The sequence below is a fragment of the Sprattus sprattus genome, assembly GCF_963457725.1.
Source record: "Sprattus sprattus genome assembly, chromosome: 15".
NCBI classification, from domain to species: domain Eukaryota; kingdom Metazoa; phylum Chordata; class Actinopteri; order Clupeiformes; family Clupeidae; genus Sprattus; species Sprattus sprattus.
In genome coordinates, this window is record NC_137913.1 from 29,259,685 (window position 1) to 29,274,524 (window position 14,840).

Sequence of the window (14,840 nt, forward strand, 5' to 3'; positions counted from 1 at the left end):
AACCTTGACATGTAGCAGTTAGGTTCTTTAGGGGTCTTCTCTGTGACATGATCTTCTGGCACAATATTTACAAAATGGCTCCTAAAATGTGGTTACACCACTTGACATTTAAGAGGTTGACTTGGCAGACATGATTCCCCATATTAATTTAAATATTCCGAACAATGATGTTACATAACTATTATTAAGTTTTAAAAAGTGCAAGTGTAAGAGTATGCCAAAGTATATCAGACGCTATTTTGAAGAGAGTTTCACAATTTTTTAGCAAGTTTTATTACTTGGTACTACATTTTAAGGGTTACACCACATTGACAATTTTACCATTATTTTCTTAATATTCTCACCAAAATGGATAAAACCAGAACTTTTAGAATTTGGTCTTGAAGAAAATGATGTTTCAAAGTGATTTGATAGATTATTCTCAAACTTTAACACTTTTAAATGTATTTCATCCTCATGTTCACAAAAAAATGAGCGTCACGTCTTTGACCCCCCAGTTTAACTTGAGGTTAGTCCCCTGATGTTTGTGCCTGTGTACCTGTAAGGGTTAGGAAAGAAGCCAGCGTTAATCATCGTTTGACCCAATGACCATAGTTTGAGCTACCCACTGTGGGCACTGCTGGACCCGCCTCTTGCTAACAGAGTTTGACCTACATATCTCTGACACAGTTTAACCCACCTACTCTAGACAGTTTAACCCACCCGTAGCTGGCGTTAAACCCACCTTCTCTAGACAGTTTAACCCACCCGTAGCTGCTGTTGAACCCACCTAGAGTTCCATCTGTCTAAGTGTACCCTGTGTCTGATTTTTTTTCTTCTTCTTCCTTTTTTTCTTCTTGATTCCAAATCTCCACTGAGGACTGAATCCCTGGTGTTAAATCCCCCCTGGCCAGCTGCCCCCCACCCCCACTCAGACACACTATCACCCCAGACCTCCCTCTGCCGCCAGCCTCTCCAGATGTAAGGCTCAGGACGAGTGGAGGATGGGCTAAGAGCTGAGTGGAGGGTGTGGAGGGAATAAATAAATAGATGTTCCTCTTAAGACAGCTGCTCTACTCTTAGTTGGGGGTTGGTCGGTTGGTGGGTGGGGGTGGCGGCGTTGGCGGCAGCGGTAGCGTGCTGAAACAGCTGGCGGGTAGCGTGCCAGTCTTGCTGGGGATGTAGCAGTAATAGCACAGCGGACCTGGCCACACAGCAGCATATCTATCTACCACCCACACACGCACACACACACACAGACACACACTCGCAAACCTATGAACACACACACGCACACATGCTCACGCACACAGACACATACACGCACACACGTAGACCTACACACGCAGACACACAGATGCACACAGACACACAGGCACACACACACACACACACACACAGCAGGGTAGGACAGTGCTGTGACTCACTGCAAGCATCCCGGCAGTGCTGGAGTTGCCCTTTCTCTTTCAGATCAGTGCTGGCAACCTCACAGCAGGGCCAGGTGCTGGACATTGGTGAAGTTAAACTGAAAAGATGGACTAATGTCCACACTCTGCGTTTTTTGCGCCCAATAATATTTACTTTTGAACATTTTGACCATTCAGGCGACCCCATAGAGCGCTGGGATATAGAGATAAATGAATGGCCCATCCGGTTGAATTTCTTTGTCTTGTAATGTATTGAGATTAAAGGTGATGTTAATATGAGCGCCCTCTGGTAGCTATCATTCATGTCAAGAACCCTTCCATTGGAGCAGTAGACTCCAAGAACTTACCCATTCCACACACCCTACACCTGCCTTCTGTCTATCTTCCTGCATCTATTCATAAAGAGGCAAGATGTCAGATGCATGCTGGGATTTACCAGCGTTGACGAGCTCCCTGGGGTCTCGGCATCATGAATGTCATCATTATCTTATCGTTTCCTTCGTTTGCCATCGTGGTTTACACATGCATGTTGTGGGTTTCGTAGGCCAAAAATAAAAACAAGTGAAAATGAGATCCCCTCCTCCACCCCCTCTTGGGATGATATTCCTGTGCATTTTATGTATCTGGTTTTCTTACTGCATTTATTAAAAGTTGCAAGACTGATACATAAGACTGCTGCATGCCTGAAACAGAAAAATGCATGCAATTCCGTAGTGTGCATGTGAATATAAGAAAATGCTGTCTTCTCATGCCCTCTGTGTTGTTATTTGACTTTCAGCTTATTGCAGCTTAGTCTTACCTTTTTTCACTACAATGGAGACAGAACCTTCTGTTCAAGCATTTGAAGCATGTGTACAGCCTCTTATATGATATTGATATTTGATATTGATATTTGGTCCGTGGTTTTCTCTCTCAGGCCCGGAACTCATACACCAGTGAAGTGGTGGCCATTAAGAAGATGTCCTACAATGGCAAACAGACCACCGAGGTGAGTCTGAGGCTCCAAGCACTCAAAAATCTCTATCAATCATTATTAATGATTCTTTAAGTAGGCTGGAATGCTGTATATTGCATGAATGGTTCTATTAATGGTACTGTGTATACTTTAGTTATGGCTAATGACTGTTGGCATCAGTTGTTATGTATAAGGCTGGTACTCATGAACCTAAAACTATGGGTCCTAGGGGTATAATATGCTTTTAACATGGTTAGCTAGGTCAGAGGCCATACATTCGACCCCAGCATTGGCCATGTAGGCAGCTTATTCCTGGAGTTAACTGGCCTGACCACCTTCTCTCCCCTTCTCTTATGAAGAAATGGCAGGACATCATCAAAGAGGTGAAGTTTCTGGAACAGCTGAGACACCCCAACACCATAGAGTACAAAGGCTGCTACTTAAAGGACAACACTGCCTGGGTAAGTCGCTGTTGTGCCCACCTTTCATTTACATCTTCTTATGCTATTAACCAGACAATACCTTAATGGGATTGCCCATTAGTAGAGATGCTGTTACAGTCTCGGGCATCACAATCTTATTCCTCCTATTTAAAAAAAATCCATTACTAGTTCATGATCAGGAATGTGCTTGGTTTACTGTGTCTGAAGCAGCAGGAGGTTTTAAAATGAACTAAATGATATTTTGAAATGGCTTGAAAAATATTTTATTCACATGAAATTTTACAGTGTTTCAAAAACGAGTTAATACATGTTGTTCTATCATTTTCTTATTTTTTAATTTATTTTATGTTTCCTTTTTTTAGTTGGTTATGGAGTACTGTTTGGGCTCTGCTTCCGACCTACTAGAGGGTAAGTCAGGAGCACTAAAAACAAACACCTTTGTCTTTCATAAATAATAAATCGATAAAGGATAGAGCCCAATGTTCTCCTATGATTGGTTAGAAGGTAAAAATAACAAGCACCAGTTTCACCAAATTAGACTTCAATACAGTCACAGCTACAGCTGCAGTACAATAGAAATATATGCAGAGTTGACTGATGAGTTGATCCAGTGCCAGTGAGACTGGAGGTCCATGACCTCTGGTACTGAAAGTCTAAAGGCCGAATTATGCTCTGTTTTAGACGTAACGCCTAAGCACGTAATTTACACAAGGAACTTGTTTTAGACAAGTTTTGATTTAAGGTTCGTTTTAGACGCAGAGCGTGTTGCAAGGCTTGTGTTGCGTGTTGCAAAGCAAATTGACGCCAGAACTGTAGATTTATTTTGAGTTAAGTAAGCCTATTTATTGCAGCAGGACAAAGGAAAAAAACTTACCGGAGAATGAAAGTGTAGTGGGCGAAAGGCTTGATGTTATGAATACATGTGTTACACAAAATACAAATGTTGGCAATTCAGTACCAGTGGCGAAAAAGACATGACGCAAAAGTTCGTTTATTGACATCTTTTAATGACTGCGACAGGCTTTAAAACGATGTGTTTATGAGTTACATTATTTAAGATGAGGTGGTAAACGGTGAGGGAATCTCATCATGTTGTCAATGCTTGTAACTACAATGGTGCTGGCCATCAGTTAAGCCCACGTTAATGTTAACTTTTGTATATGAGCAGACCGGGCTCATTCTATCAAAATCGCGGGTGCAATTGATTGATTCACGTCAATATGAACTCAATGAATGATACCACCATGACTCACAAGTGGTGGAAAATGAATATGAAAGTATTTGTTAGTGAATTAGCACATTTTCTCCTAACAATCGCGGGTGAGAATGGGATATTCTCTAAGGTAACGGCAGGTTACTGTTAACTTTTGTATATGAGCAGACCGGGCTCATTCTATCAATGTCGCTGGTGCAATTGATGATTCACGTCAATATGAACTCAATGAAAGATATCACCATGACTCACAAGTGGCGGAAAATGAATATGAAAGTACCTATTTGTTCGTGAATGACCACATTCTCTCCAAACAATCGCGGGTGAGAATGGGATATTCTCTCCATAAATTCGCGGTAATTTAAGCATTCTATAAGTGTTTAAAGAGGATTTGTAAAGGAGTTCATGTCTTTGGACCTCTTCTGTTATGTTTGTTCCTAATCCATAAGAAAAGGCTTGTGAGACGGTCTGCAGGGTATTCATGATTTTAAAAAATGTCTGGGTCTAAAAAAGGCTGTAGTATGCTATTAACCCGGAAACGTGAGACTCTGTGAAAGGTTGTGGTAGCCAGCCAATCACAGCCTTTGCGAGCTGTGTAGGGCCGTAGTGTTTTAGTCGCATAGTCAGGAATTTTGGGCGACGCACTTAAGCACGTAAGGGGGGATATTTTACCCCGCAAGGGGGGGTTATGTATCTTACGTGCTTACGCGTTACGTCTAAAACAGAGCATAATTCGGCCTTAACCCACCACTGGAAGTGTGTGAAGGTATAAGAGCCCATCTTGAAGCACATGAAAGTACATACTGCCACAGGGAGGGGGTGTAACCTACCCTAGGGTTAGTCTAGTGTTTTGCTCCTTACATGAAGGTTCACACTAACCTCTTGGTGACATGACATGACCTCAAGTGATCAATCCCTTACAGTTTATAAGGTAGGAGAAGGAACGCAATCAGGGAGCTGTCTGGTATAGAAGTTTATAAAGATGGAGTGCTTTTTAAAGCCCATGGGGAAGTTGCAGAGAGCTATAGCCACAGGCTGCCACTAGCGGGGCGCCATCTTGGAAAGTATGAGAGACTAAATGACTAAAAGTGGAACAACTTGAGTTTGGTGACCCCACTTCCTCTGACTGTGGTGGCTCCACATCCACGCTTATTTTGCTAGTGATGTGTGTGTATGACTAGAACCCGTTCTTCTAACACAAAGCCTTCTTTTTCTCCACCCTGGTACTTGACTAGTTCATAAGAAACCACTTCAAGAGGTGGAAATCGCTGCCATAACCCATGGTGCCTTGCTGGGACTAGCTTATCTACACTCCCACAATATGATTCACAGGTGAGCCATCTCACTACCCAGCGCGCTGTTGGAGGCGGCTGGATTGACTACACATGCGTTAGAAGCTGAAATGAGTTTGATGGAGGTTCGAGATGCATGTTCCCATTCTCATGGGAGGATAATGCCAACAGACATGCAAACATGTTAATAATCCAGACACAATCATAATACTCAAAATACAATAACATATTAAAACATGAAAATATCTTGATTATTTTTGGCATTTGGGCGAATAAGATTTCTGTAAATATGAAAGTTAGTGATGAGGGTACCATTATTTTTGTGTGTGTGTGTGTGTGTGTGTGTGTGTGTGATTGAATGTATACTCTTATGTAGTGGTCTTGCTGCTAACAGGTAGAAAACTCAAAAATGAGTTTAAATCCCAGGAAGCACAGACACTGATAAAACTTCAAGCTGTTCTGTATGTCACTGTGACACAAGCGTGTGCTAAATGAATGTATGACTGTAAACGTAATCGGCTCCTCTCTTTCTCAGGGATGTAAAGGCTGGAAACATCCTGCTAACTGAGCCAGGCCAGGTCAAACTGGCCGACTTCGGCTCAGCCTCCATCTCCTCTCCTGCCAACTCCTTCGTGGGGACACCGTACTGGTAAGTGTGCCACTGCTAATATCCCATGCTGAAAGCAGTCAGTCCGTGAAATGTATCTGATTTTTACTACATTTCTTTAAATGAGTTATTTATTGCCAAACAGATTAGGTCACGATGCCACACAATAGGATGACATAATGATACTTAGGCCACTAGCTGCTTATTTTTTTTGCACTGCAAATGATCACCTTCCAGAAGAAGAGTTTTAAAGATTGTTTTGTTTTGCAGGATGGCCCCAGAGGTGATTCTGGCCATGGATGAGGGGCAGTATGAGGGGAAGGTGGATATCTGGTCTCTGGGAATCACCTGTATAGAGCTGGGTGAGTCGCTCTGCTTCACACTTGTCATTACTACCTCATGTACTGTGTGATGATTAACGTGCATAGTAGGAGCCTTTTTATGATGCGCAGTAACATAGATGTTACACAAACATACAGATTATGGTTATGATAAGAGAGGAGCGTTTAAGGGTATTGGTGTGTGTGTGTGTGTGTGAGTGTGCGCGCTTGTAAGCGTGTGAGTGTGCGTGCGTGTGTGAGCGTGTCCGTTTGTGCACATGCATGCATGTGTGTATGTGAGTTTTCTCTTTGTTATCTTTGTGGAAATCTGTGTAGATAAGTTATATTGGGCTGGGCATAGGGCAGAGCTGCACCTCTTGCTGCTATTTATGGGCAACATTTTATCTCCTCCAAATGACTTAAAGTTGAGTCAAAAAACTGCTTTAATTCTGTTCTCTCTCTCTCTCTCTCTCACCCCCCCTCAAACAGCGGAACGCAAGCCTCCCCTGTTCAACATGAACGCTATGAGTGCCTTATATCACATTGCCCAGAACGACTCTCCCACACTTCAGTCCAACGATTGGTAAGCCTGACCCTCTGTCCATCCTAGACAAATAACCCTTACATCAGTGACACCGTATTCTACTAACACACACATGTTCACACATTCTCATTCACATACGTACATATGTACACACACACACACACACACACACACACACACACACACACACACACACACACACACACACACACACACACACACACACACACACACACACACACGCACACACACAAAAACTCTCGAACATGCATTACCCAGACACACGTTATTCATATATACACTTGTGCACAGACAGACAGATTACACTATAAAAGTAACTTCCCTTCCTCACAGCTCTCTGCATGACCTAATGCTGCGAAAACCTTCTGAAGCAAGAACAGAACAGATAGGCCCCGTAGCTTACTTTGTACACAACCTGGACACCTGATCAACCAAAATCTGTTAATTCAATGCATTTGATTGCCTTATTAATGCTATGTGGTCCGACTGTATTAGCATGACAGTTACACCAGGAAGTTCCCTTATGGAAGAAAAAAACGGGTTATTTTGAGCTTGACCTTGAGTCGGGTTTTTTAGTCTGATTTCCTTGTATAAATGTCACAGCTGAAAACCACCAAAAGGGATAAACCTCTGGCTGTCTACGAGTGTGTGTGTGTGTGTGTGTGTGTGTGTGTGTGTGTGTGTGTGTCTGTGTGTGTTTGAGTTCCTGTATGGATTCATGTCATTCCTATGCTCACTGTTGAGTTATCTTGAGCAAGCTCCTTGTGACTTCCTCTAAAGGTCTGACCCCTTCCGGAGCTTCGTCGACTACTGCCTACTAAAAATTCCTCAGGACAGACCTTCCTCTGCCGAGCTACTGAGAGTAAGTACATTTCCTGCTCTCTCTCCCTCCCTCTCTCGCTCTCTCTTTCTCTCTCTCTCTCTCTTTCTCTCTCTGTGTCCGTCTGTCTGTCTCTCTCCACTCCTAATTTCTCTTCTTCTAGGGCCCTAATTTCATAGGGCATCGAGAACCACAGACAGGTTTTGCGCATCAGCAATCAAGCATAAATGGTTTAAGAAATTATTGAATGTTGTAATGAAGTCATTTTTTATTTTATCACAATGATTTGCCCAAACCATTATTAACATTCACACAGAGCTCAGTAATTGTCCTACAATAGAGCAAACAATACATTTCCAGACAGTTTTTTGTGCAGGAGGTCTGCTCAACATGCACTCTCTCTGTCTCTCTCGCTCTCGTTCTCTCTCTTGCCCTCTCTCTCTCTCTCTCTCTCTGTCCTCTGATGGTCAGCTGCGAGTTGAACTGAGTCATCTCTGTGTCTAACACACACTTACACACTCATGCAACCCAGTTAGTCCCACAGTCACTTCATTCTTAAATTGCTAAGCCTAAGTTGCTTGGTGGGTCAATAAAGAATTTAGAAAAGTGTGTGTGGGTGTGGGTGTCCAGGTATGCATGTGTGAAGTAGTGAACAGGCTGTCTTATTTCACCTGTGAGTTGCCGTCTGCCATCTCTGTCTGCTTGGGTGGCAGGCCAGTCATGGGAGAGGACACAGGAAGTGAATCTGTCCAAATCTGTCTGTGCTCCTTGAGTGTGAGTGTTTTGGGTGCGCAAGAAGGCCAGCTGAGCTTTTTGTTTGTTTGGCCGACAGGTAATCCTATTCATCGAGGGCTAAGAGTTTTATGGTGTTACACACTCAAGGGGTGACTGGGGCAGCAATGTTGTATGTAAGCGGCTGTGTCTGAGTGGACACACAGATGTGTGTTTTTGGCTCATCCTGTCCTGCACCTCACCCCCTGAGGAAGACACAGGCAGAGGAGTTGCTGAGCCCCAGGGCTGACAGGCTGCTCTCTTGCCATCCCCCAGAATGCCCTCCTGCCCCCACCCCACCCCACCCCACCCCCAAAACACAGCACTCATTAAAACACCACCCCAACCTCCACAGAGCTTTGGGGGCAAGAGAATGAGGTCACTAATCTGTGCTTTAGCGTTCAAAGCCTTTCCCTCAGGTCCTTCTCCCTTCCATCCAGCTCCTCTTTATCTTACTATGGAGATGGGCTGGGATTATTTGGGGCAGTTGGGTGGGGTGGGGGGTACAGGGGGCTCTAGCTACACAGGTAACCCTCTGCTTTGTGCAGCACAGGTGTCCTGTATGTATTGGCCAGAAGCTTGCTAGGAGAAACCACAATATAACCAACCAAGATATGTAGGCATTGGAGTGAGTCACCTCCACACTGCTGGGATTGTGGAAATGATTTTCCTCAACCCCCCTCCACACACACACACACACACACACACACACACACACACACACACACACACACACACACACACACACACACACACACACACACACATACACACTTTTTTCAAATAGATAATCCTGAAGATTAGTTTTCTTCAGGCCCCTGGGGTCAGTCCCAGCTGCCCATTTGGAAAGCAAGAGCCCACTCAATGCACTGGAGACCCTGTTGTGTTTAAAGGGGATGGATGCCCTGTAAAAGGGGCCTGGGGGTCCCCTTCTCTTCTCTTCTCTTCTCTTCTCTTCTCTTCTCTTCTCTTCTCTTCTCTTCTCATTTCTCTGGTCGCTGAATTACTGTCTGTGCTAAATGCATCATGTGGAACGGACAGATCGGAAAATAAACCGGGGGAAGCGGGAGAAGCATGCTCTCTCTCTCATTCTCTCTCTCTCTCTCTCTCTCTCTTGATCTCTCACTCATTCTCTCCTGCTCTTATCTGTGAGGCTGAGAGAGGGTAGGGAGGGGGGTTGTGCTGAGGCGTCGGCGCCCTCTAGTGTCCAGCCGCCTCTCTGCCGGCTGGGGGAGTGACGTAATCCCCAGCACATTCCGAGTAACGCAATGGGGCATTCTGCACGGCACAAGATGACGGTCCGATCCGGGCTCCTATTTCCCGTCTCACTGCCATCAACAGAATGTGATCTCGAGCTGAGCTGCGTGGGAAAGGTTAAAGCACGGTCGCCAGGCTCACACACGTCTCAAAATGCACCATTAGATTCCTCTCAGTAGACCAGACGAGGACGTTTTGTGCAGGTATCAGATCAATCATTTCCTCTAGCTGTAGCCACAGAGCATGCTCCGAAAATGCTATCTCTGTGCCTGTAGTCGCTTTTCCTTATTCTATTTTCCTTTGTTTTACTGTGGGACGATGAATCGTAGTTCATCTTTTCTTTCTTTAATTCTATCTTTTTTTGTATATACCTCTGTCCTGTCACCTGCCCAGACACCTGTGTAGCATCCCAGTGGAAAGAGGGGGAAGCAGTGACAGTGGCTAACTGAGCTGTGTCTGTCTCTCTGTTTGTCTGTCTCTATTTGTCTCTCTCCATCTGTCTGTCTGCCTGTCTCTTTCTCCTGCATTCTCTCTGTCTCTGTTTCTGTTTCTCTGTCCCCTCTCCCTTTGTGTGTCTGTGTGTCTTCCCGTTACTCTATGTCTATCTCTCTTTCTCTCTCTCTCTCTGTCCTTCTTTTGATCTGTCCCCCTGCCTGTCTGTCCAGCATGATTTTGTGCGGCGGGAGCGTCCCCCCCGGGTCCTCATCGACCTCATCCAGCGGACCAAGGATGCGGTGCGTGAGCTGGACAACCTGCAGTACCGCAAGATGAAGAAGATCCTCTACCAGGAAAAACACAATGGACCAATGGGAGAATCCCAAGAGGAAGAGGAGGTGAGTTGGAAAGGGAGGGAGGGAGGGAGGGAAGGAAGGGAGGGGTAGTTGTTGTGGGAGGGTAGATTGTGTGAATTGGTGGGTGGGGGCTACCAGCAAGGAAGTTTTGGAGGGGCCTGAATGTCTAATTCCTGCTCCTGTCAAAGGACATATACAGTGCTAAGCGGTTGTCAGACCGGCCAAACATCACTCACCAAGTGTGTCATTGTCACGCTACAAATAACTCCATCTTGCCCCACACTGGAATGTTCAAACACTTCTTTGTCCCTTTTGGTGCTTTCAGAATGGACAATCCAACAAAGTTGTAGCACACTTCACTAAATTCTTCCCACAATGCCTGCTATGGCTCTCTGAAGATATAAGTTATATTGTCTAATGTTGCTGCCTCAGAGGCCTTTTGATTACACACATTGCTGAGGTTTTTGAAAACTAACTGCACTACAACTGAATTTCTTTTACATCAGTGTTTTAGTATTAAGTATGTCTATAAATGTATATTAATGTTTATCTATAGCCATAGATAGCTAACCCATATACAGCTATAGATCTGTAGACATAGATAGTGTATATCTAGACAGAGATTTATAGATCTGTAGACATATGCAGTGATGGATAGACTTAAACACATATGTCCTAGCGCAGTGGTTCTCAACCGGGGGTACGTGAAGGTAGTCCAGGGGGTACGTGAGATTAAAAAATATATATATTTAAAATAACCCTCCATCCAAAAATCATTTAAAAATACTTATTACTTATAATTATACGGCTCTTCAGAATGTTCCAAAATGTACGTTGATTTGTATGGGCCATATGTGGGTTAAATGTCTGCGTTCGCAGGTTTGTAATGCCTTGATATTCACTGTTTATCACCGCTGTCATTGCATAGCAACGGGTTTTTTGCTTCTAATTCACATTGCATATCATTCCGCAAGTAGTCCGGTTAGTCAACGTAACGGAAGGTCATTGAAACTTGAAATCAGAAGGTGGATTGCTCAGCATTTGCGTTCAGAACTATTTTTTTCTTAGCGGAAATCACAAAATGGCAACAGACTCATTCAAAAGAGGTATCCTGGAGAAATGTCTTCTATCGTTTTGGCAAGTAACTGTATAATAAGCGCGATTTTTTTTCGCGAAAACATGGGAGCTGAACACACACAACTGCTGCTGCACACAGAAGTGCGTTGGCTCTCTCGAGGGAGAATACTCAAACGGCTGTTAAAATTACGATCTGAAGTACAGACCTTTCTGATTGAGCACAGATCCCCCAATGCCACACAGACTGGCTTGCAAATATGTGCTATCTGGCAGATATATTCAGCAAACTGAACGAACTGAATATGTCTGCAGGGAAAGGACACCAGCTTTTTAAACCTGTATGACAAGGTGGGAGGCTTCCCGAAGAAAGCAGAGGTGTGGAGAAGAGCCTCTGCACAGGGGGATTTCACCTGCTTTCCTCAGATGGATGATTTTCTCTCTAGTGAGGATGTGGACAGAGCTCCAGTCCAGTTGGTCATCGTGGGACATTAGACCAAATTGATTCAACATTTTAATTTTCAATTTCCTACTTTCCTGACATGGAGGAGAAATCTACACAGCTGGATTGGGTGAAAAACCCATTTTTCTTGTCCGAAGCATGTGGAAGCTCTGTCACTAATCAGGAAACACTCATGGAAGTGTCATCTGACCGTGGGCTCCAGATGAAGTTTGCCACATCCACACTCACACAGTTTTGGATGTGTGTGAAGCAGGAGCACCCTGACCTGGCAGAGAAAGATTTGAAGCAGCTACTACCCTTTGCCTCCACATATTTATGTTAGGCCTCCTTCTCTGCAATGACTGATCAAAACAAAGCAGAGAAACAGACTGTGCCCGGAGAAGAGCTTGATCACAGCAGTTGCCTCCTTGCCACCAAGACTGACAAAGATTTTCAGCGAAGCACAAGCACAAGTTTCTTACTAAAATGTAATTGCAAACGCACTCAGTTCAATGCAACAATATTCAATCTTCAATCTTCAGTGCTGACAGTTTAATAAATCAGACAATGATGGCATAGAGCTGTGTATAATATATATTTTTTTTCAATCAAAAATGCTTTGCTCTGGTTAGGGGGTACTTGGCTGAAAAAATATTTCACAGGGGGTACAAAACTGAAAAAAGGTTGAGAACCACTGTCCTAGCGCATTGGTATTACAGATAGCCCCCTCTCAGGCATACCCCCTCCACTTGGAGTCGAACTCTAGGTGGCCCCCACTCTGTAGCGTGTCAGGGCCTCATGCTCTGGTTTGGGGGAGACGGTGAAGCGTGATAATGCCACCGCTGCCCTTTGGCTCAGCGCTACGGGGCCCTAGACAGATTGACATAGATATCCAGGTGAGTGGTTCCACCACCCCGAGCTAACGCTAGCCTCAGGGCATTTGGTAATTGGGTGAGCGCTAGCTCTGCGAAATTAGCACTAGCTCTGGCATTAGGATCATTAAAAGACGGGTGAGGGGAGTGATCAAGGCTCTTGTACTGTACTTCTGAACAAAATGGAACAATAGAACCAAAATAATGTCCCACTGGATTGTGGTCGAGTTTGAGATTGTGCATAGTGCATTGTGCCAGGATACGCACGTGTGTATGTGAGAGAGAGTGAATGTGTTTGTGCTTGAGAGAGAGACTGTGTGTGTGTGTGTGTGTGTGTGTGTGTGTGTGTGTGCCTGTCCTCCCCCTCTAACCCCTCTCTCTCACCTGTGGTCTCCAGGATGGCGAGCAGGCCAGCTGTAAGATGAACAGCCTGGGCAGCAACCACTCCATCCCCAGCACCTCTGTCAGCACGGGCAGCCAGAGCAGCAGCGTCAACAGCATCCAGGAAGTCCTGGAAGAGAGCTCCGACCTGCCGATGATGCCCCCCCCCTACGACAGTACACTGGAGCCTTCCTCAAACCCCAAAAAGGTCAGCCCCACCCCCCACTCCTACCCCCACATCTCGGGGTGACACGTGTGGCCCCCTCAGGGGTCAATATGCAGTCAAGCACCGTGTGTTCCATTGTTCAGTGTCAGAATGATGACAGACATAGGGAACATCTACCCTATAACTTGTCATTAGCACAAAGGCAGACGCACACATGTAGAAACAGGCACATACAGTCACATACGGACATTCCAGGGTGTAAATACATACCGGCCCACATTCCAATCTGTAAACAATAGCTCCACACAGACGTATGTTGGTTTGTTTCTCTTTTGTCAAGGTGACACGGTTGCCAGTGAAGTGCTTAAGAAATACCGGTCACGCATCTCAGCTCAAACTCAAAAGCTTTTGGCATCTGATCTTCCCAGACGGCACAGTCTGTTCCCTGTCTGACTTGACAGTGCCTTCTCACCTTCAGTGAACCTTAGAGTATTATGGATCTCCTTCAGCTCAACAGCTCTGTTGCTCGTCTTTCTACGATCTTTTTGATTTTCTTTGAAACGCCTGTTGAGGAGGGTTGTCGTTCATCTGTTTGCTAATTCTCAACAGCTTACCCTTAATCTACTGTTGTTTGAACTTGCCCACTACCTCCCTTGTTAAGTAGCTTTGGATGTGATGGTCAGCTAAATGTAAATATAATGAGAAATATTAACATAAGTGTTTGTGCTGCAGTCAGGCAAAGTGCCATGCCATGACTCTTAGTGGTCACAGGGACCAGACCACACTCACTACACGGAGCATCCTCCTAGCACAGGGACCACACCACACTCACCTTCTCCTTGTACAGGGACCACACCACACTCACCTCCAAGGAGCATCCTCCTAGGGACCACACCACACTCACCTCCATGGAGCATCCTCCTAGGGACCAGACCACACTCACCTCCAAGGAGCATCCTCCTAGGGACCACACCACACTCACCTCCATGGAGCATCCTCCTAGGGACCACACCACACTCACCTCCATGGAGCATCCTCCTAGGGACCACACCACACTCACCTCCAAGGAGCATCCTCCTAGGGACCACACCACACTCACCTCCATGGAGCATCCTCCTAGGGACCACACCACACTCACCTCCATGGAGCATCCTCCTAGGGACCACACCACACTCACCTCCAAGGAGCATCCTCCTAGGGACCACACCACACTCACTACACGGAGCATCCTCCTAGGGACCACACCACACTCACTACACGGAGCATCCTCCTAGGGACCACACCACACTCACCTCCACGGAGCATCCTCCTAGCACAGGGACCACACCACACTCACTACACGGAGCATCCTCCTAGGGACCACACCACACTAACCTCCATGGAGCATCCTCCTAGCACTGAGACCACACCACACTCACTACACGGAGCATCCTCCTAGGGACCACACCACACTCACTACACGGAG

General features: G+C 45.3%; 1 protein-coding gene across 2 annotated transcripts in view; it reads left to right on the forward strand.

Moving 5' to 3' along the window:
* The window catches only part of taok3a (TAO kinase 3a), a 70,514-nt gene that overhangs the window by 39,650 nt on the left and 16,024 nt on the right, over nt 1-14,840 (forward strand). The window contains exons 4-13 of one of the 2 annotated variants that reach the window (XM_080852837.1): nt 2,323-2,394; nt 2,721-2,822; nt 3,167-3,212; nt 5,253-5,349; nt 5,845-5,958; nt 6,187-6,278; nt 6,726-6,819; nt 7,582-7,663; nt 10,315-10,482; nt 13,226-13,417. In XM_080852837.1, coding sequence (XP_080708963.1) covers nt 2,323-2,394; nt 2,721-2,822; nt 3,167-3,212; nt 5,253-5,349; nt 5,845-5,958; nt 6,187-6,278; nt 6,726-6,819; nt 7,582-7,663; nt 10,315-10,482; nt 13,226-13,417 — 1,059 coding nt within the window. Of the gene's footprint in view, nt 1-2,322; nt 2,395-2,720; nt 2,823-3,166; nt 3,213-5,252; nt 5,350-5,844; nt 5,959-6,186; nt 6,279-6,725; nt 6,820-7,581; nt 7,664-9,840; nt 9,853-10,314; nt 10,483-13,225; nt 13,418-14,840 lie in introns of those variants that run through there. The other variant, XM_080852838.1, reaches the window with a different exon arrangement.